Source organism: Centruroides vittatus, unplaced genomic scaffold, assembly GCF_030686945.1.
Source record: "Centruroides vittatus isolate TY-2023 unplaced genomic scaffold, ASM3068694v2 contig_1112, whole genome shotgun sequence".
NCBI lineage: Eukaryota > Metazoa > Arthropoda > Arachnida > Scorpiones > Buthidae > Centruroides > Centruroides vittatus.
In genome coordinates, this window is record NW_027120714.1 from 1,222,343 (window position 1) to 1,243,118 (window position 20,776).

At 34.9% G+C, this 20,776-nt stretch overlaps 3 protein-coding genes across 4 annotated transcripts; 1 reads left to right on the plus strand and 2 right to left on the minus strand.

The window, feature by feature from the left end:
- The first annotated feature begins 6,901 nt into the window (after positions 1-6,901).
- LOC136977081 (uncharacterized) lies at positions 6,902-7,892 on the plus strand. Its single transcript, XM_067272523.1, has 3 exons — positions 6,902-7,092; positions 7,164-7,218; positions 7,294-7,892. Exons 1-3 carry the CDS (start codon positions 7,039-7,041, stop codon positions 7,860-7,862), a joined length of 678 nt encoding a protein of 225 aa, XP_067128624.1. The 5' UTR covers positions 6,902-7,038; the 3' UTR covers positions 7,863-7,892.
- A 2,806-nt stretch (positions 7,893-10,698) lies between these two features.
- LOC136976461 (probable WRKY transcription factor protein 1) lies at positions 10,699-12,787 on the minus strand. 2 transcript variants are annotated; one of them, XM_067271746.1, is made up of 3 exons: positions 12,715-12,787; positions 11,915-12,031; positions 10,699-11,841 (listed from the first exon to the last, which is right to left on the minus strand). In XM_067271746.1, the coding sequence occupies exons 2-3, from the start codon at positions 12,009-12,011 to the stop codon at positions 11,003-11,005; spliced, it is 936 nt and encodes a 311-aa protein (XP_067127847.1). In that variant the 5' UTR covers positions 12,012-12,031; positions 12,715-12,787; the 3' UTR covers positions 10,699-11,002. The 2 variants fall into 2 exon arrangements, with proteins under 2 accessions (XP_067127847.1, XP_067127855.1); XM_067271754.1 differs by lacking the exon at positions 12,715-12,787 and adding an exon at positions 12,613-12,670.
- Positions 12,788-17,777: 4,990 nt separating this feature from the next.
- Positions 17,778-19,348, minus strand: LOC136976472 (uncharacterized). Its single transcript, XM_067271768.1, has 2 exons — positions 19,195-19,348; positions 17,778-18,374 (listed from the first exon to the last, which is right to left on the minus strand). Exons 1-2 carry the CDS (start codon positions 19,238-19,240, stop codon positions 17,827-17,829), a joined length of 594 nt encoding a protein of 197 aa, XP_067127869.1. The 5' UTR covers positions 19,241-19,348; the 3' UTR covers positions 17,778-17,826.
- Between the last annotated feature and the right edge of the window lie 1,428 nt (positions 19,349-20,776).

Genomic DNA, 20,776 nt, shown 5'->3' on the forward strand with positions numbered 1-20,776 from the left:
TTAAAACTTTCATCTACTGGTAAGTTACCTTATCATGTAATAGTTATAATGACTTGAAATTATAAATGTAATAATTAACGATAAAAATGTAGATGTAGATTATTTTAACTTACCTTTCTATTAAATCGGCTTTTCTACCAGCTAACTTGGCATTGTACTTTTTTAATTCTTCCTTTAATTGTACCGTTGTTAACCTTCCTAAAAATATTTTCGTTCTTCCATTATTACTGTTTAATAAAAGTTTATCATCCATTATTACAAAGTAAGCTATCCTTCGAACGGAACAGCTTGTTTACAACCGTATCGATATGCGCGACACCTATGTCACGTGATCACTTTTTTCCCCTAGTGGGAATCCGACATGGATCTTCCTGGAAGGTTGATTGTCGATGTGCCTACAATTGCAATCTATGATTGGTCTGAAAAGAGTCACGTGATAAAAGGGCACTTTTTCTTGTTAAACGATATTTAAAAGTTATTGCTGCTTCTTTACAGATTTAACGTTATTTCGTGTATTATTTATTTAAGTATGGCGTCTCGTTGTCGCGCTTATAGATGTTTCTAATCGTGCATCAGTTACGTTAAAATTATTAGCAATTCTATTGAAGGAAAGTAATCGTAAAGGAAGAAAAATATGCCTTTAAAAATATCGAGAGAAAATTTCATACTAATAAACCATTCTAGGTAATGTGAGGTTAACGTAGATAATTTTAACGTGGTGTATTTTGATTACAGTATATTAGGGCATTCAAGACACACCAGCGGCGCCCGCAGACTATGAAAAAGGGGGCACAAACTATAAAAACGGACATCACACATTTTGCAAGGAGCTTCAAACTTTATAAGTCAATGTCGGAGCGGGGCTAAGTTGGCCTCAAAAACATGGAATGGAGGTTTGGTCAACATACGACGAAATTGCATGGATCAATGGACAAATATCGTTCATTAGTTTCTTTTATATTTGCAGAACAGGCTAGAAGTCAAGAATTTTCTGGTGTTTAGGACTTTCTTGGGGATTAGAAAAGGAGACGTACTGTACATTGGGCCGTATGCCCCAATGTACGGGCGCCCCTGAGACGCACTTTCATTTTAGTAATGAATACTGTATTTAGAGTCATTTATTTGTCCGTGTTGATTACATTACTTAAATAGCCTGAGTTGTGCCATTTACGGAGTGAGAAATGGGCACAGACTATAAAAGGGTATCATACAGAGGCGTAGCTACCGTGGAGCAGTTAGAGCAAATTGCTCCAGGCACACGAATCACGAGGGCGCCAAGTTTTTTTTTTTTTTTTTTTAACTCTTTCCGCCCTGTGGGCACTAAGAGGGCCTCTTTTAGTAGGCCCATTATGGGTTCGGCCAGGCCCACAATGGGGCGACCGGGTGGTGAGGGACGGGGCCCGACATATCCGAACGGACCACCCCCGAAAAATTCCTGGGGATTATTCGACCCGTTCGAATTCGATCCCGGGTCCCCCAGAGCGGTAGGCTGCCACCTTTACCGCTCGGCCATCCGGCCGTCGCCAAGTTAGAAAGAGCGAAATAAAAACTTGCAAAAATATTTGTAAAAAAATGTTTACATTTAATAATTAATAAATTAACTATTAGATTTAAATCCGTTTGACAATTAGGTACACTTTTTAATTAAGGACTCATCACTCGCATACCTTGTCGCGTCATCTGATAAAAATATTCCGGAAGGATCAGAATTGTTACAATCGGCGTATCCCTCCGACATTTCTGGTTTTGGACCTCAACTGCTTCGATTTAAAATGTGTTTTTATACTCGGGTAAAAGAAATTACTACTAAACGCGAAGTTGCCGAACTTTACTGTGAGATCCCGGGGAGGTAAGAGGGAGTCGTACCTCTTTTTCCGGCGACTCACTTGTCAAGGATGGCTGTTACGTCGACGGCGCGTTACGCGTTACGCGAGTGGAGGAGGAGGAAGGATGGGGTCGACGATAAGACGAAGCCGACAGTCAAGAAAGACATCATTTTATAACAAAACAAGATTTATTAAAAGCGAAACGAACAAAACTACACTTCTACCCTCATATACAAAAAGGGGGTCCGTAGAGAGAGAGTTTACACATATATATTCATACCTCTTAATGATTCCGGGTTAGACGGAGTCCGATAAATGGAGTTGTAGACTGTCGTAGACGGGGACTTAAAACTTTAGAGTTCTTTAGAACTTCAGAAAGCCTCTAGAAATTCCGTAGTAGACGGAGTTCGGCGAATGGAGTCGTAGTTTGGACACTCGCACTAAAAGAACTTAGAAACTTTTTGTGGGTCCGGCGGATGGCGCAGTGCACGTCGTCTCGAGAGACGATCGGAGAGCGAGCCCTTTAGGGGTGAAGGAAGCGTCTTTTATAGGTTTTTGATGAGAAAACCTGTCACGTGATCGATAACTGATCGCAATTAGGGCCATAGGTGTTCCCGGGATTCAAATAAACGACTAGTTCGGACGCTAACTGTAAACCAACGTGCAAGATGATCTACGTGCTCCGAGGGAATAATGGCTTGTTGACAGTTAGGGGACGATCGTTGCCAGTCGAGGGTCAACAATTTCCCGGGTATGGAATGTTGTTGATTAAGTCGTTTATAACTGGAGTGAAATAATTCAGAAATTTTAGGTTCTTAACTTCCAGATTTCACATTACTGTTACTTTTAATAAAGGAATTAATTCACACCGCAGAATCAAGTAAGTTCTCCGACATTACTGCAGCACGCGTAATTTTTTTTTAACTTTACCGGCGACGACAGCAACGAAGTTTATCAAAACTAAGATTAATCAAAACTTATTTAAGAAGCAGCATATCAAAACACTGTTTTAGTTCTTTGGCTTTATCAATTGAAAAAACAGTAGCTTGTCAACCTGATCTGGAGAAAGTGATTGACCGATTTGCAAACGAAAAAGCGAAAAAACAACAATCTTGAAGTTTTTTATGTATTATTATTAGCGAAGTTGAGGCCGAAGTTTTAAACGCGAAAACGTGTACGTCGGACGTTCGGGCGCCGCTTTCCTGCAAGCCTAGAAGTTTGACAATGGCGTTTGGAAAGTCAGTAGAATCGTGCTCGACATTCCAAACGCCATTGTCAAACTTCTAGGCTTACAGGAAAGCGGCGCCGAACGTCTGACGTACACGTTTTCGCGTTTAAAACGTCGGCCTCAACCTCGCTATTTACTAGTAGCCCGGGACGTCCCTTACTGGGCGTTCTAGCAGCAGCGGTTTTTTTTTTTTTAATTCTTTCCGCCCTGTGGGCACTAAGAGGGCCTCTTATAGCAAGCCCATTATGGGTTCGGCCAGGCCCACAATGGGGCGGCCGGGTGGTGAGGGACGGGGCTAGCAGCAGCAGTGTCATTCCGTTGTATAAACAAAAAATTCATATAACAAATAAAAATAATAATATACTGATTTTTTCATGGCATACCCTACTAAAACGCAGTCAAAAACGCAAAAAACCGCATTTATTGTGATTTTAATATTGTTACTCAAAATACTGAATTTATTATTAATTTAAATAATAGCTATGGCGTCCTTAGTGGCCGTTCTAGGCATACCGTTACAGATAAACTGACACGCGATCAATGGCTTATATTATCTTCATATGAAACCGTACTAAGAAGAAAAAGAAGAAGGTTTATATTATTAGACAAGTCGAAAGGCCCGATGCAGGAATCGGGTCTTTTGACATCGGGGCATACTAAATTACAAATAAAAATAATAATATACTGAATATTATACTGTAAAAATATGAAATAAATATAAAAAAAAATTTATATTGTTAATTTAAATAATTGCTAGGGGGCGCACTAGTGGCCGTTTTTGGCATACAGTGACAGATAGAAAGAAAGGGACTACGCATTTTTTCAGCTTTATATAGTAGATTTATTATGAAACTAGACTTGCATACATTTTGTCAATACAGTTTACATACTATGTAGGAACGGTTCAACATCTAACGTTGGTGCACTCGGGGCTAACTTGCCCTGTAAAGAAAGAAAGTGGTCAACACACTACGAACAAACTACATAAAAATAGTTGCACGAGACAATGGACAAACATCGTTTCTTTTATATTTGCAGATTAAGTTATAAATCATTCTAATGTACAGGCGCTCCGGACCCGAGTGTCTTTTGGGTGTTTATGTGTCTTTTACTTTTGAAGATTATACTTTCTTTCCTTATATCAGAAATGGATACTTCATGCTTTAGGAAGAAATGTGCAGAATTTTTAAGCCACGAGGAAACAATTGACTCTTCGGTTTTATTTGCAATTTATGATATCTTACAACTGATAAGATTCTTTTTTCTCTTTCTGCCCTGTACCGAAGGGCGCAAAGAGGCCTTTTTAATCATACCCATCGTGGAATAGGCCAGTTCTATGAAAGGCGGTCGTGTGGTGAGAAACTGGGCCATACTTATCCAGAACAGACTGCTCGTGAAAAATTCCTGGGATTGCTCACCCGAATTTGATCTTGGATCGCAGAGCGGTAGTCTATTCTTATCAGGAGCTCGGCCATCCGGCTGGAGCTGATAAGAATTCATTCGTTTCATTCATTAATGAGAAGCAATTCATTCATTCGTACATACATTTGCGCGTAAATAAAATATAATTGTTTATTTTCGGTATAAACAATTAAATTTTGAGCTGTAATAAATATTTGTACAGGAATTAATTACAATTTAAAAAATTAATTAAATTTTAAAATAAATGATGCGTGGCTTTTTGTAATGCTTTGTAATGTAAAATATAATGCTTTAAGTACATGTAAATGTTACAAAAATTCTGTTTCTTCTCTTCCGGTTTTCATCGCTTATTATGTTATATTATGGATCTGTTCATTTGGTTGAGGAAGGGCATACTTCTACGTCAATTTGACGTCATTATTTCAACTTAATCATTGTAAAACTATAATTATAACATCAAATTGACGTAAAAGTACACACTATCTTAACTAAATGAATGGACCTTATGTTGGCAAATTATCAAAACTTTTCAACATTGTAATCGTAATCTTCATTTATTTAATCTTTATCAAGAACTAGAGTTTTATGCGCCTGAAGCAACCTATTGCTATTCATATCTGTAATAACTCTAGCTGGATGGCCAATGGTTAAGGCGTTAACCTACTGCTCTGGAGACCCGGGTTCGAATTCGGTAGATCTAATAAACCCAGAATTTTCCTGGGATGCGCGTCTCTCCCCACTCGGCCTGGCGAACTTATAATTGGTTTCTTTAAAAGCCCTCTAGTGCCACAGGGCAGAGAGAATTTTAAAAATGACTCTATTTTGGTGTTAGGCAGGTGATGAAAACCTGGAAAATTCCACGTTACCAAGCCGTTGGTTAGGTGCCAAACCGCAACCAAGTACGAAGCTGTAAATGCATCAATCTGTTGACCGAATCTCGATCAGTACAATCACACATTTTCATGGGCACATTTCTCAAGCATTATCTCGCCATCTGCCATTGTAGGCCCGGGAGAATTCATGATGGTGTTGTAAAAATGCCCTCTTCCCTCTTCCTGCTTGCAAGAAGGAAAGAATTACATCATGTCTAATGGCGACTTTCTTCACGAAAGCAAATGTAAGGAGCAACACTTTTGTTCTGTATTTTCTGATGTAAATTTTCTCAAAAATAATGTAAAAGCGCTTGCTTTTTATCCGCAACTTTCTTACAAAGTTACGATTTAGAAATGAATAATCGCAGCTTATTTGGCAGGTAATTTTAGTTGTAAACAATTATTCTGTTTACGTAATTCTATAATTATATCTAATGTAATTTTGAAATTTCGATATGGCATAGTTTCATTTGATAAATAATTAATAAATTTTTATATTTATAAAGATTTATCTTTACAAATAGAAGAATCCGAGATGTATTCCTCAGATAAGATATAATTAATTCGGCAATCGTACCTAGATATTATGTTATCTTCCACCAATATCCTACTTTATGTAATTTTGATACGAGCTAATTGATAGCTAAATTGGCATTATCAGACAATATTCAGACAATATTGATAGTACACAAGTAATGTAAGAATTATAATTATTAATATAGATTATAAAACATATTTTAACGTTAAAGCATGAAGTTAATTTTCAAGAATAATCTTTAAAGCGAAAGAAAATAGGTCAGATGATTTGCTTTGATAGGATACGGCAAAGCAACACACGAGCAGATCTCTCGTGTAGAGCATATCAGCCAAGAGACGATGCCTCTCGAGAGGACTTTCTATGGGAAACTGACCCATGTTTAGATTAAAAATGTCAAGAAATCCTAGAAAATTCCACTGGCCACCTTGTTGTTCATACGCGATATGGAAAATTGGTCCTTTTGCGTGTTACAAATGTGAAGAAAACTTGGAAAATTCCTCTGACCATTGTCTCGGTCATTCGCATTATGGAAAATCAGCCTTATTTAGGTGTTACGGATATAAAAAAACAGGGAAAATTCCACTGACCAGCCTGTTGGTCGGGCGCGAACCCTCAAACAAATACAGTGTTCAGTGGTTTTTACCGCTAAACAACTGTTAGATAAAGTCAAAACCTTTTTTTTTTGTTGTAAATAAATAAAATTAACATATAATTTTATGTTTTCTGAAGATAATTCAAAAAACTAAACTAAATTATAACAATAAATTTAGGCCTATTCAGTATTTTCTTAACATTAATGAACTAATAAGTTAATCTTTAGATAAGGAAAGATGATAAAAAGTCGATTGTATTTACAAAATAAGAACGAAAGTACAGAATGAAATTTAAAATATTCGAAAATAAATCACGTTACAAATTTGTATACAAGAATTACCATCTTAATTTAGATTTTTTTTTTTTTTTAAATGCAATTTGAGAAATATAAATTTTACGAAATCCTTTCATCATTTTGACGTTTTTCTTTCATCCTAGCAACAACTAAACACAGGAAAACACAGTTATAGTGATAAACAGCAGAGATATAAATGCTTATCACGCTTCGCTTCTGACAAGAGGGGTGTGAGTCGCACACGTGCGTTGTTAAATTCTTTCATGTCTTCAATTCGATACGTCAACATGACAAATCTTCGTTATTGCATAATCAAGGTAATAATTAATTCTTTTAGTTTATTCATTCATAAAATTTATACATTTAACGTGTTGATTTTTAAACTTAGAAGCTGTTTATAATCTTCATATCGACACTCGTCGTTCATATTCACACGACAAACTGTAAGTATCGTTGTTTCTAGTGTAAAAATTATCAAATTTTCTTAAAATATAAAGCCTAAGTATATTTTAATTAAGGTCTAGTTGCTAAATTATCGTGCAAGGAAAACGAAGTAGAGCCATTCATTAGAAGATTGGTTCACAATGCAACCGTACAACTTCCAAATCCTCTTCCACTTCAAGATTATACAAATTTCATCCAGTTGAACGAGGGTAGTGCGTGGGGACTTTCGACTTTAAGTCCCCAAAACAGCTGCTCCATAATCTGTAAAGATAGAGAAGTGATTATAGCGGCCCATTTGAAAGTCGAAGAATTGAAAGGAAGTTATAAATGGCAGAGAAGGATGATGACAAGGAAATTAGACGGAATGGTTAATTTTAAAGCAGACGAATTTATGGTTTTCATCGAAATTAAGCAATTAAGGCAAGAACATTTACTTCCGGAATTGGCATCGTGTACGGTGACCAAAATGAGGAACGTTGAAGTGTACTTAACTGGTGAAAATTTCATAACATGGCCAAAGGAAAAAATAACAGGCCCTGCCATAAATGCCTTCAAGCAAACCGTTCACGATACCATCAAGCATACTTTCAGTGAAGCCCTACGTAATCAATTAAATGGTGTCGTTTTCTCTCTTCAGAATTAAATCGGACATTTTGATTAATTTGACTTTAAATTTCTTTTTTTAAATATATATATATTATACAAAAATATATATTAAAATATAAGACTGTATTTTTCTTTTTAATCGGTTAAAAATACAATTGTTGACGCTTGGAATACATAATTTTTGTAAGTATCGAAGAGTTCGTTTATGTATTCTAATCATTAAATATTAGAATCTCTTTATGAAATAATTTCTAGAGAAATTTTTGTCTCGAGTTTTTCTGTTTTTACTGCCATATAACTGTGTCATATCTCGAGTCTGATGGAGTATAAATGCCAATTTCGTATCAATTAAAGTTTCAATAAAAATGTAACTGTTATCAGTAATATTAAATGTTGTAATTGTAATTTAGACATACGCACACATCTATTCGCTTGTGCCAACGATAGATCTGACACCTAGTGGTATTAGCGCGAACTACATAATGGCGGCTGCTATGGGTATAAAGTAGTTTGTTAGAATAGAAAGTATTCACCCTTGCTAATATTGTGTTGTGTCCTTTGTCAAAACTGTATGTATGTTATCGCAGACGTACTGCCAGGTTTCTTCTAGTCATACCCACATAATCTTTTTCGATTCCTAACTGTTGATTTTCAAATGGAATTTTATATACCCCAGCTTTAACTTCCTTTTTTACGCTGTCTTTATCGTTCCGTAGCAAGCTACAGATATTAGGTGCTCTTTTATAGATCATTCTCGATTTTTATAAGAAAAAGAGCATTTGATACAACGTTGATAAACGACACAACAGCACAATATTATCAATTATAGCACAGACTAAAGGAGCGATTGTAAAATGGGAAGAGGCTAAAGTCATTTAAACGGTGCACTCTCCATCCATTGCGTTGGAGAAGGAAAAGGTGGAAATTTATAAAATTAAAATGAAAAACCGTTGCCGAAATGCTATGGATGCTAATGCGCTTCCAACAGCGTGGAAATATATAATAGAAAAAAGAATGACACTTAAAAACCCTTAAATATTTTCTTTCTACTTAGCTTTGTTTTCTATGTTTTATTTGTTTATTTATTTATTTAATATACACACTTCTTTCAATTTATTTTAAAGTTAAATTATTTTATTGAATTTTAAATATGTAAAATATTCGAAAACGGTACGTTCCATTTTGGAACATTTATAATATTAAACCTGACGATGGCCTATATTAGATAGGGTGAAAACATTTGTATAAAAGAATTTTAAGCTCAGCAAAATTAGCTGTGGGAAACTGAAGTGAATTGTTTGCTGAGAAAGAGCTGGATAGATATGAAGTTATCAGTTTTGGTATTTCCTCTCCTTCTGTAAGACATCTTTTTTCGATCAGCCACATATTCTAAAATTTCACAAAGTGTAATCATAGTGACTTAAACAACTACGAAATCAACTAGGATTAATGTCGGATACAAATGCGAATAAAACGTTTTGACTACAGAGAGAAAAGTTATTAAAAAGACAACACACGAGTAATTCTCGTACATTGTCAAGCAAGCTATACCCTTTGTGGCAACCATTTTAGTCGACTCATACGCCACCTATATTTACTGGCACAAGCGAATTAATACATACACTCTGTGGTGATATTCAGCGGGTTCGCACGGGTTCGACCGAACCCGTTGTTAAAATTTTCAGTTTTCCGAACCTTGTTAAACACACGGAACATTTCTCAGTGGGTTTGTTTTTTTTTAAATATATTAAAATATGCGTATTATACTCTGTAATACTACTAAACTAGGGCCTTATACCCCGTTTGCACCGAGCATTTCAATCTAGATTGTGAGCAAGGTCAGGGAGTATGTCTTGGTGCGATCTCTCTCGACCGTTTCAATCGAGGTTTAATCGCGATCGATTCAAGAGTGTCTTGAAAGTAGATCCAGTCATAAGAGAGATCCCAGAATGCCACGCGCGCGAGACAAGATGGCTGTGGAACACGTGTCGGGCTATGGACAGCGAAAGAAAAAGTATAATGTATCTCGAGAGATGATGACATGTGCCTATTTCTAGAAGCGCCATATTGCGGTAAAGAATTTCTCTGTCTTGAAAAAAAAAAAAGGTCGACAGCCCTAAAATACTATTGTTACCTGGCCTTCTCCCATGGCTCGTTACGTTCTAAATACGCCACTGATTGTTAGATATATGGTTGCAAGAAAAGGTATTGTATTTATTTCTAGCCAAAATTTCCATTTCGTTTGTCGGTGATTGTCAGGAAAAAATTTTCTGCTAGCGAACCCCTTGTTAAATATTTCGAATATTACCACTGCATACACTACACACGAAAACAGTGTAAATCGTCAGCCATTTTTTAAAAGAATTTGATGCAAATTTATTATAGGATTACAACGAATTCCGACCTAAAGTTTGAATGTATTAAAGATATAATATATATATATATGTATTAAAATATAAAAACAGAATTTTTATCTGATTGTAAAAAAATCAAGCAACGAGTTGCTTAACTTTCCCGCAAAATTTAAAATTCTGGTGGCGCCATCTGTCATGATATTTTATTAAAAACCTTTTTATATTTTTAACTGTTATAAAGTGCCAAAATGCTTAATTTTGAGGGGTTTTATGGGTTTCATAAAAAAATTTAAATGCTAATAACGAGTAAAATCGTCATTAAGTTTGACCCTACTGGAGATACACGCGATCCTCGTTATCTTTCCACTCCCTCAACCTCTAACCACCAAAATTTACTAGCATCGATCCTCCTAATACACAAACCTCCCTGCAAACTTTCAGAAATTTTCGACACACGGGAGTTATTAAACTTCGAAGAGGGTAAATAAAAACCAATACAAACAAACACAAACACACACATTCACGGATTTTCCCTTTATTTATATCATTTATTCAATTTATTATATAAGATTTGAATTTAGTATTACAGCACAAATTTCGTATGCCACAGTCAGAGCTGGGTATAATCATCTTTTGGCCCTAAGCTACGAAATACAAGAGGCCCTACTGGATAATACTGGATAATACATATTGGCAAGGAAGATGGGGCAAGGCTCTGAGCTGCAGCTTATTTGTAAACTATGCCTTGCACTAACGAATTTAACAGACATTAAATGGAATACATAATAAAAAAATAATCGTTAGGAAAGAGATAAGGATAATTTTAAGCCAACGGAAAATTCATACGTCGAATTTCTATAGCGAATGCTTCTTTAAAAGACCCTTCGATTATAACACTCGCGGTTCGGCGAAAGTTGTTTATCACCGAATTTGTCAATCGAGATAAAGCCCATGTTACGTAAGTCAATCCCGTAAATTCAACGTTGATGCCGCTCATGTCTTTGATTTTAAAATAATGAAGATAAGTTCCGGTGTTATTTTGTATTATCCCAAACTGGATATCAATTTTATCCACTCGAAGAAATGCTTTCCCTTTCCATGTACTTAAAAGGGATTTTCTGCGCCAAGTATATACGGCTTTTGCGTCTTCGTAGCGTAACAAAGCTTGAATAACTATGGAAATATTAGTACACGTGACTTCGGCATCGCCAATTCTTCGTGCATTCGTAAGGTCCCACATTCTTCCATTTGTTAATGTGAAGAACCCATATTTAGAAGGTAGATTAATTTCTCCCGAAGAATTCTTTACTATACTTTCGATCAAATTGTCGACGTAATCGTTAGGATTACCCAAATTAGAGCATCTATCGTTGTTTGCAGCACTCGAACTCAAAGGTTTGGTAAGATTGAAGTCTTGATCTTCGTTATTGACGGATTTCTCATCTGTTACGTTAGCATGGACTAAATCTGTGGAATTCTCATCTTGAAGAATTGAAATTTCTGTTATTTCAATCGAGTTTGATGTATTATTACTTTCCAAATTTGTTGCATTACTTGATTGTGTTGTTACGGTTGTATTATTTTCTGATTTGTCTTCGTCGTGACTCGTACTGTTGTTGATGATTGCCACGCCATCGTCTGCATTAGTGCTGTTATCGTCAGCTAAAAAAATAGTTAAAAGCTTAAATTAAATTTTTATAATTTTATACAATAACTAGTTAATAAATTTACTCACTCGTAGTGACATTTGGTGCCAAATCTTCGGCTTTAACTTGTATCGTACAGGGTATAATTATAATAAAACATGTCGCAATCCAACGTAAATAAATCATGTCGATTCTCTTTGAAATTTCTGAAAAATTTGAAACTTTTGTTAAAATTTATTAAATATATTTAACACTTAAAGAGGGGCCAGATTCGCCTTGTGTTGCGTTGCAGTGTTCCATCTATCCTATCCTGAAGTATTCATTAACTATTACGGCTAAACAATACTACTAATTTACTCGTATAATATCATTCGTCTTTCTTAATCTGTAAACATTACATTGCACGATACTCAACTAACTAATGGATATAAAGTTAAATTCAATTAAAAATTCTTCATTTATATACGTGTATATATATATATATATATATAGGCCTATATTTTAATCAAAATACACGATTAATTTTTAATAAGACCTTATGCTTTATATAAATTATCATTTTTTAAAAAATTTTCTTCCATATAAAACCAATTTAAGTCGAATTCCTTCGTTTACTGGAGGCAATTTCATTTGCGTTGTTATTTTTTAAGTTGTAAATAATAACAAAAATCTACACAGTAAGGACATTTTAATAAAATCGTTATGCCGTAATTTATTAAGTAATAATTTTTTAAACATTTCAATGGTTAAAAATAGAATAATTTATTTAAAAAACGGATTTTTTTACCAACGAAATTGTCATAGAAGATCGACGTGCTTGTTACCAATTATTAGATAAATTAATAAATTATTCGATTTTTCCAGGTTAATAGTAACTAATAATACTCACGTTTTGTCCGGGAGACGTAAGAAAATAACTTTGCATGTTAGAGTCCAAAGACCAATCATTTTTCTACATAGAATTAAAAAAATAAAAATAAATTAGGAAATTGCAATTTATCTGCAACCGACTTCCATCCGTACCAGAAGTGTTTTCTTATCGTATCAAATTTCCTACAGATCTTCCTCTTGAGTTAAGAAAACTTCCAAAATTAATCGAAATGCACGTTATAATTTATTTTTTTATGATTTTCTAAAAAATAATCTTTTTTGTTTGTTTGTTTGTTTGTGGTAATAATAATGCCGATACAGTAGTCAATGAGGCAACTTTTAGTAGTACTGTACTAAAAAAGGCGACTTCTACACTAAACAACTTCTCTAAATCTGGTCGATGAAGATTTAAACTAATATTTTTGAAATTTCGATTCAATTACCTAATGCATTTTTATAATTCGTAATCTGTAAGTTATTCATATATTTTAAATTGAATGGTCAAAGTTCAGTTACGAAGGTCTCGCGAAACAACGTGACTAGAATTTGTTCTAGTTTAAATCATTTGTTTACTCTAAAAAAGTATAATACTTAAATAAGAACGAAACATGTTATTTGCTGCTTAAAATACATTTTTAATTTTTATAATTTTCAATATATTACATTGTTTGTAACTACAGTCGAGTCCGCATAGGTATAACTCGACACCGTCGGTTAAGTAGTCTGTTTTCTGTGGTCCCGGCCGACTTACATAGGCATTAATGTTAAAAACTCTGGTTTACTCCACACCACTGGATAAATTGACAAACTTATGATGTCTCACACTCGTTTAGACGTCTGACGAGTCGACTCCCCTCCTGAAATAAATGAGTTCACACCGCACAGTTTACTGTACGGTGTGAACTCATTTTTGAGGGTCTCGAAAAGTTCACATATAGTCATTTTGGGGGGCCTATATCTCGCGAAGGGCGCGCTCGTACACCCATAGTTTATTAGACTTTTTTTGTTCCTATCAGTATGTTCTACAGCTCTGTTAAAGTTACAACCGTGTCATTCGGACCTAGAATTGTACCAATCGCTGAGGCACTTGAAGTAGAAACCAGCTTTAGTGCCAGTGATGGATAGTCAGAGAGGTACTGTACTGTGCATTGCACTACTGTATTTTCTTAATTGCAGTACAGTTTTGTGGTTTTTTTCAACATCGCTTTAATCGCGCTAGTAATAGCGCTACTTTGAGTTCATAAAAGATTAATACTTTGTGCATAGAGAAAAATAAAAATGCCTCGTAACAAATTATATAATAGGCATTAAAATATTCAATAAATAGAAATCTATTGAACGAAAGATCAGATATGAAACTGACTTGGATTTCAAAAAATGAAAAAAAAGCAACACAACCCTTAAGCGATCTTTCGAGTAGAGGATCTTTAATTTAGCGAGTGTAGCTTTATGTTTAAACTATAAATATATGCTTTATGACAGCGCTGTCCAACTTATCATAGCCCGCGGGCCATATTTTCTTCACCAAACATTTCGGGGGCCAAGAAGGTTGATAAATGAAAAGTCAGTTTATGTTAATTAAAAATATATTTTATTTATACTAAAAAGAAAACTTTAAAATATTCGTAATATATTAATGAGAACATTGTGGCCGTAATTTTCACATAGTAAAATAATTTTAATATTAATAATAATAATTTAGAAACATAAATTTATTCATAGTAAAATGTACTCGCGGGCCGTATACGGCCCGCGGGCCGCCAGTTGGACAGCCCTGCTTTATGATATTAATACGAGTGTCATAAATCTTATACAGTATTAATTTACCGTTCATATTAGTAACAATTTAACACTATAAATAAGATAACATTTTCATTTGATTTCTATTATCTTAAAATATAATTTAATTTCATAATATAGTATAAAAATAAAATATAAATATTTTTTCTTGCTTCTTAAACACAATGTAGTGTAATTAATCGATAAAAAAGTTTTATTTGAAAAAATTACGAAAAGTTTGACAAATTTTTCAAATTTTAATACAACGCAACAATGAATAGTATTGTTGAATTTTATTGTTCGAATTCCATTGTTGAAATCATCCGATTCAGAAGTCGAAAGCTAATCGAGGTAAGATTTCGGTGCGTTTGCTAGCGGGATGTTTGGTGTTTAGCGCAGTCACCTCAGGAGAAAGTGCCGAATATACCTAGCCAAACCCGACGTTCAGATGTGTCCGTGACACACGCTTGCCTTCTGAATATCCCGCTAGCAATGCTATCGTTTCGGAGACTTTCGCTGGCGATTATTTACCGTCATTGCGTTGTAGCAAGGTATTAAACGTCACCCAAGTGGAGAGTAATGGAAGCAAGATATCAGAGGGTGCATTTGCAATTTGCCGACCCGAGCGACATGTACAGTAGACTTCCCTATAACACGGGTTCATATAACACGGATTCGTATAACACGGCGGAAAAATTGCGATCGTGTTTGTATAACACGCTAAAAGAGACTCGTATAACACGGTAAAAGAATGAGACAGATTGTCATGGCCGACTCGTGCCTCGACAGGATTGGTCGAATCTGGATGAATAGTGGATATTGCACAAACCGTTGAGTTTAAACGAGCAGTGGACTTACTAAAAAAACATTTATTATTCAACGGCCATAAAAATTATATTTCTGTTAATGATGTCTCCAAAGTTCAGCGAAACGCGTCCGCCGTTCGATGAGCCGCTCCGCGACGAAAACAAGCTTAAGCAATGGCGTCTTCGAACGGTGCGCACTCAATAAGTATTCCTACAATTTTTTGTTTATAGCATAGTTTATATGGATTACTCCCAAAAAAGTTATACGTGTTTTGGAAATGTTCGAGTCAAATTAGTCTAGAATCGATTAACTTTATGGAAGAAAACCTTTCAAACAGCCGTACCCACTAAACTGCACAAGTGCCGGTTTGTGAACGACGTTTTGCTTTGTAAAATCTAAGTGTACAATACGGAATTCATATAACACGTAATGTATCTACCGTGTTATAGGGGGGTCTACTGTATATTGTTCTATTAGGGATAGATCTGGATAGGAACAATAGGATGATGTCCACACCATACCCATTTGACATTTCATTTTTTATAAAAATTACATCTTGAGATTTGGTTCTATCTGCCTTTACGGGATGGAAGAATGTTAAATATATTACCATTTAACGTTGAAAAATATTGCGTATAAGGAATTATACTGCAACTATGTAGTATGTTATAATTTGTTTAAAACATAAACGTTTAGAAATTGCAAAGTTGTAGTTATTAAAGAAAAACATGCCGAGTAGTTTCCCCTAGCAAACATTACGCCCCCTCCACTTATAATTGGCTGAGTGAGAGGAAGGTTTAGTCTTGAGCCCTGTCTTTTCTCTAACTGTCCTAAGTATCTTTTCTAAAATAATATTATCCAGACAGTATGATGGTTGCGTACAGGAGGGTAACACATCATTAGACCCTCCTGTACGTCATGTGAGTAATGAATTTATAATTAATGCAAACAGTATTGTTTTTTAGTTTATACATTTATGCATATTACACGTTCAATTACTACTAATAATAGCACTTCTCTTGTTAGTAAAATATAAAATTTTAAGTCCCCCCCTAAGTTTTATTTTATTCATAATTCCATCTCATAATCTTACAATATTAATTTCTTATAGAATAATTCATTTTTAAGCAAGGTATCTCTCTCTTTTTTTCTAAGTTGACTTGCTAAAGTAGCTTTTTAAAACTCTTTCTATCCTGTGGGCAGAATGGAGTTTAAAAAACATCGCTACGATCCGTGGGACAATCCAAAATATCCTACGAGTGGCCGAGTGTATAACAAACTGGAATACCGTATACTCGCCTCACGAACGGGGTGCCCACGTAGAGAAATCCGCGGTTTCTTCACGTGTCTAACACTTAAATAGAGGCTAGGTTTCTAAAGAAAGTCTTTCCGATAGACACACATCCCTCGACAAATCAACCACGTGTCGTATTGTCTTATGCCATCAGTCTATCCAATCCCATTAGGATCGTCAGATCGCAAGACAATCGTGAACATTTGGGACAGCTTCCAGAATGGTCGAGAGCACGTCTAGCGCTGCCATTCTTGTACGAACTATTTATAAACAACTTTAAAATACATTTACGAAATACCGAGGCAGAGTGGCCGTCTTCGTCACCACTCTGCTTTGGCATTTCTGCGACGAAAGCAATTGTTTCGCCAAAAATTCCTTCCCTTTCGTCTTCGATTCGTTCAGATCTTTGGCTAAACTTTGATCCTGCAACAACCACGTACTTCAGACTCCGGTTTTTTGTCACGACAAACTGTCCATGAGCCAATTCGACTTTAACATTAGTGCTTGGCACGTCGTTGTCTTTCTTCATGGGAGGAAACGTCTTCTTTCAGTAGATACACCATGGGATGGAAGTGCGGAGTTCATCCCGACTGGACCGAACTTACCAATTGTGTCGACAGGGTGGTGGACGAAGAAGAGAAATTGCAACTTTATGAGATTGCATGAAATGCTAATTGAAAATTATCGATTATTGTTTGAATGGCTAATTGATAGTACCGTAAACAATAATAGCAAAATTGATCTCCAGTATTTAATTTTTTTAAAATTATTTATTCATTGATTTTTTCTTCTAAAGATAAAATTTTAGCCTTATCTCTTACTTTTGTTAAAAAGAACTGTTTCGCCAGTATTTAAAGGAAATACTGGATAATTATTTTAGCATACTAAAAGCATATTTGTATTATCATTAGATAATTTTTGTAACCAAAATACGGGATATCCAAAAAGATCTTTATTGTTATACAAATTATTAATACAAAAATGAAGTGGTTAGTGGTAAAAAAAAAGAATAGAAAGAGCAAAAGCGAGAGACAAGTTGAACACATAACAGATTATGTTTACGCATCGAGCACATTTTTTCACTGCCCGAGCGTTTCTAACCCCGAGACGAAATTTTGTGTACGAACTCTGAAGTGTTCGAAGTTAGAGTCGTTAAAAGAACGAGGTACCACTGTATAACTATTTCAGAAAAAGACACAAAATAATCATAAATCATTTTATTTAATAATTGCATGTTCCTCGTCTGAATTACTATTCTTCTAATATAGGAAGGCGAACGTGTTTGAATTCGTTTTCTAAAGCTGCTCTTAAATTCTTTTCCACGAAACCCGCCAACTGTTCTTCAAATTTATTGGCTAGAGGATCTACAATTCCGGAAATAATCCAAGATAAATAGCTCAGGCCTGTCATTTCTACATCGATTTCATCCATATTGACTATTTTCAAGTATTCTAATTCTGCGTGTGCTTTGGGTTCGAGATCTTGTCGAACTCGAATGTCGATTGTAAAGTTCGATGCTTTGACAAAAGCGAAACCTGATCTGATCTTATGAATTATATATTTTCTCCATTTATATCTTCCCGCCACTTCATCTACACCTAAACGACCTTCAAACGTGTGGGAATTTTCGTTGATAATTACATTTGTGGGTCCAACTCTTTCTAACTCGTCCAAACCCCATGCTACACCTTCCGTATATTCTGCCCATCCTTCGAAATCTGGAAGATGTAATGGATGAGGGACTTGCTCTATGGCTTTCTTTATGACGATGTCTATATACTCTTCGGCAGTTTTATCACCTGTAATAAATCAGATAAGCATTATTGTTATATCTTATAAATATTTCCACATAAATCCACGATTAGTCGAAATTGGGTTAATCGTGGCTCCATTTAAGCCGAGATTAACCTAAAACTAATAGCAATTGGTTCAAGAACATGTAGTAAAGTTAATAAATTATTTCGGCAGCGTCGAATTGGTGTATTGTAATAATTATAAAATTAAATTACAAGATAATTAGAATTTTATGATTTTCTGAAGTCAGCTTACAGTTAATGCTGATCAAATACAAGTTCAACGTAAGGGAACTTCATAAAATATATTTATTTAATAAATTTTAAAATGTTTACATTATTATGCGAATTACAAACGAACAACCGGCTTCTTTATAGAGTCATAAGGCAAAATAATTATTAAAGAATTTGACACAGGCCTCCGTCTGTTGTTAAATTAAATAATATAATTTTAGAATACAGTATTCTGGAGGTGAAGATCCTCCCGGAACAGAAGTAGAACCCGCAACTCCTGCTAAGTAATGGCCAGTTTTTACTAAAGATCCTCCCGATAGGCACCCCTCTTTAGCAAATCGCTCATCAGACTAAGCTAAAATGAATTGGCTTATTCAGTTTTTTAATTAATAATTGCTTTCAATGTTTCCACTTCAAAGCGAGGGAAAAAGTGCCATAGAGCAGCAGAAAATACAGTGTATAAATGCGAAATCCGAGTCCTTTGTAATGGAGTACTGTGCAGAAAAAAACCTTTAAACCAGAATTGCGAAAAACGTACAACTGAGAAACGTATAAACGGAGTTCGACTGCATTATAATAAAAAGTCACTTACCTCTAACGGCAAAAACGAAGAGAGCCAAAAAGCAAAGTGGTTTCATGTTTGACTTTTATCTAAAGAAGTATTCAAATATTAATTTTTGCAACGTTTCACAAGATCTTTTCTAATGTCGACGTCTTACCCGGCTTGTCCAGTCGAATGTGATTATAAAGGTGAGCTTTTACATTTTGTTACATTATCAGGTTACAAAGTTCAATCTTCTGAAATAGTACACGTTTCGTCACATGAAAATTTCAAATGAATTTGCCTGATGACGCCATTTCCTGTCAGATTCTTTTTCGGTCACAATATTTATTGTTACGAAATTTTATGTTGTCTGTGATTTATATAATTCTTGTGTACGTGAAGAGAAACGTGTTGCTGTTACTGTTAGACTCGAATTTCAGATCACTTTATCCATCATCTTGGCTTAATTTTAGTTATTGCCATCTATTTCTACATATATCTTTTGATGAGATCGCTGTTTAATGCCTTATATCTGGCATTCTGAGCTATGTCGCCTATTTCAACATTAGAATAAATAGGATTCTCAAGGGACAATGTAGCGTGATTGAGAGATAGCGTTAGTCTTTGGCATGAAACTCTAACAAATTGCGAGAAGTCGAATATGGTTTTCAGTGTTGTTTTGTTTGTGTTCGGGGTTTGAACAGGGCAATGCGACTCGCGGGAGGTGCCTCCTGGGAGGACTTTCTGTAGGAAACCGACCCCTATTCAAATGTTACAAACGTGAAGAAAATCCGATAAACTAATGTGACTAGCCCTTCGTAGAGGCGCGAATTCTCCACAAATTGTACTCACTGATGAGCTTCAGTGTTTGGTATCAATACGTGTGTATCGTGAATGTCGTTTTAATAGGGTACTCTAAATAAAATGGCTGTTTTTTAACCCTTCAATATTAATATTAGCATAATATTTAACCTTTCGTAGGTAACATTTTAAAATTATTTGCTGTTTATTACTGCCCAGAGCCTACGTTTCTCTCTGTTCCCCTCTGAATTCGAATTCGCACAGATTCAAGTCTATACATTTTCATATATTATATAATATTTCAATTTATAACATTTTTCTTTTTTAAATTTATGCATTATTTCTCATCAAATATATTCTCGTATCATAATTCATTTTTTTAAAATAGAATTGATATCATAACATCTGAATGCTTATCTGTCTTCCCACAATATTCTGATATAAAGTTTTCGTAAGAGAGATACTTTCACGTGTAACTAGATAATTCTGAGAAGTATTACAGACAGACTTAGATTATAAAGTTAATAAAATTACAAGGATGATCCAAAAGTCGAATTATTCAAATATTTTGCTCGCAATATCTGAATAAGGCGGTGACGAAGATCATTCGGATAACGAATTTCAATGTTTTTTTTTTTTTTTTTTTGTCAGAATTCAAACAGTTCGAAGGTTTATAAATAATTACACTTCTTCGAAGTGTAATTATTTAAAAACCTTTTTAACTGGAAATACTTTGTTGCAACGTACGAAAAATTCAAAATGCGCCAATGGGGATGCTTCCCGGAAACATTTTCTACGAAAAGCTGGTTCTCATTTAGATATTAGACAC

Coding starts and splice junctions, on each gene's coding strand:
- LOC136977081 (XM_067272523.1), top strand. CDS start 7,039: ATGTCTTCAATTCGATACGTCAACATGACAAATCTTCGTTATTGCATA. Junction 7,093..7,163: donor TTCGTTATTGCATAATCAAG/GTAATAATTAAT, acceptor TTTTAAACTTAG/AAGCTGTTTATAATCTTCAT. Junction 7,219..7,293: donor TCATATTCACACGACAAACT/GTAAGTATCGTT, acceptor ATTTTAATTAAG/GTCTAGTTGCTAAATTATCG.
- LOC136976461 (XM_067271746.1), bottom strand. CDS start 12,011: ATGATTTATTTACGTTGGATTGCGACATGTTTTATTATAATTATACCC. Junction 11,842..11,914: donor GGCACCAAATGTCACTACGA/GTGAGTAAATTT, acceptor CTATTTTTTTAG/CTGACGATAACAGCACTAAT.
- LOC136976472 (XM_067271768.1), bottom strand. CDS start 19,240: ATGAAACCACTTTGCTTTTTGGCTCTCTTCGTTTTTGCCGTTAGAG. Junction 18,375..19,194: donor CTTCGTTTTTGCCGTTAGAG/GTAAGTGACTTT, acceptor GATTTATTACAG/GTGATAAAACTGCCGAAGAG.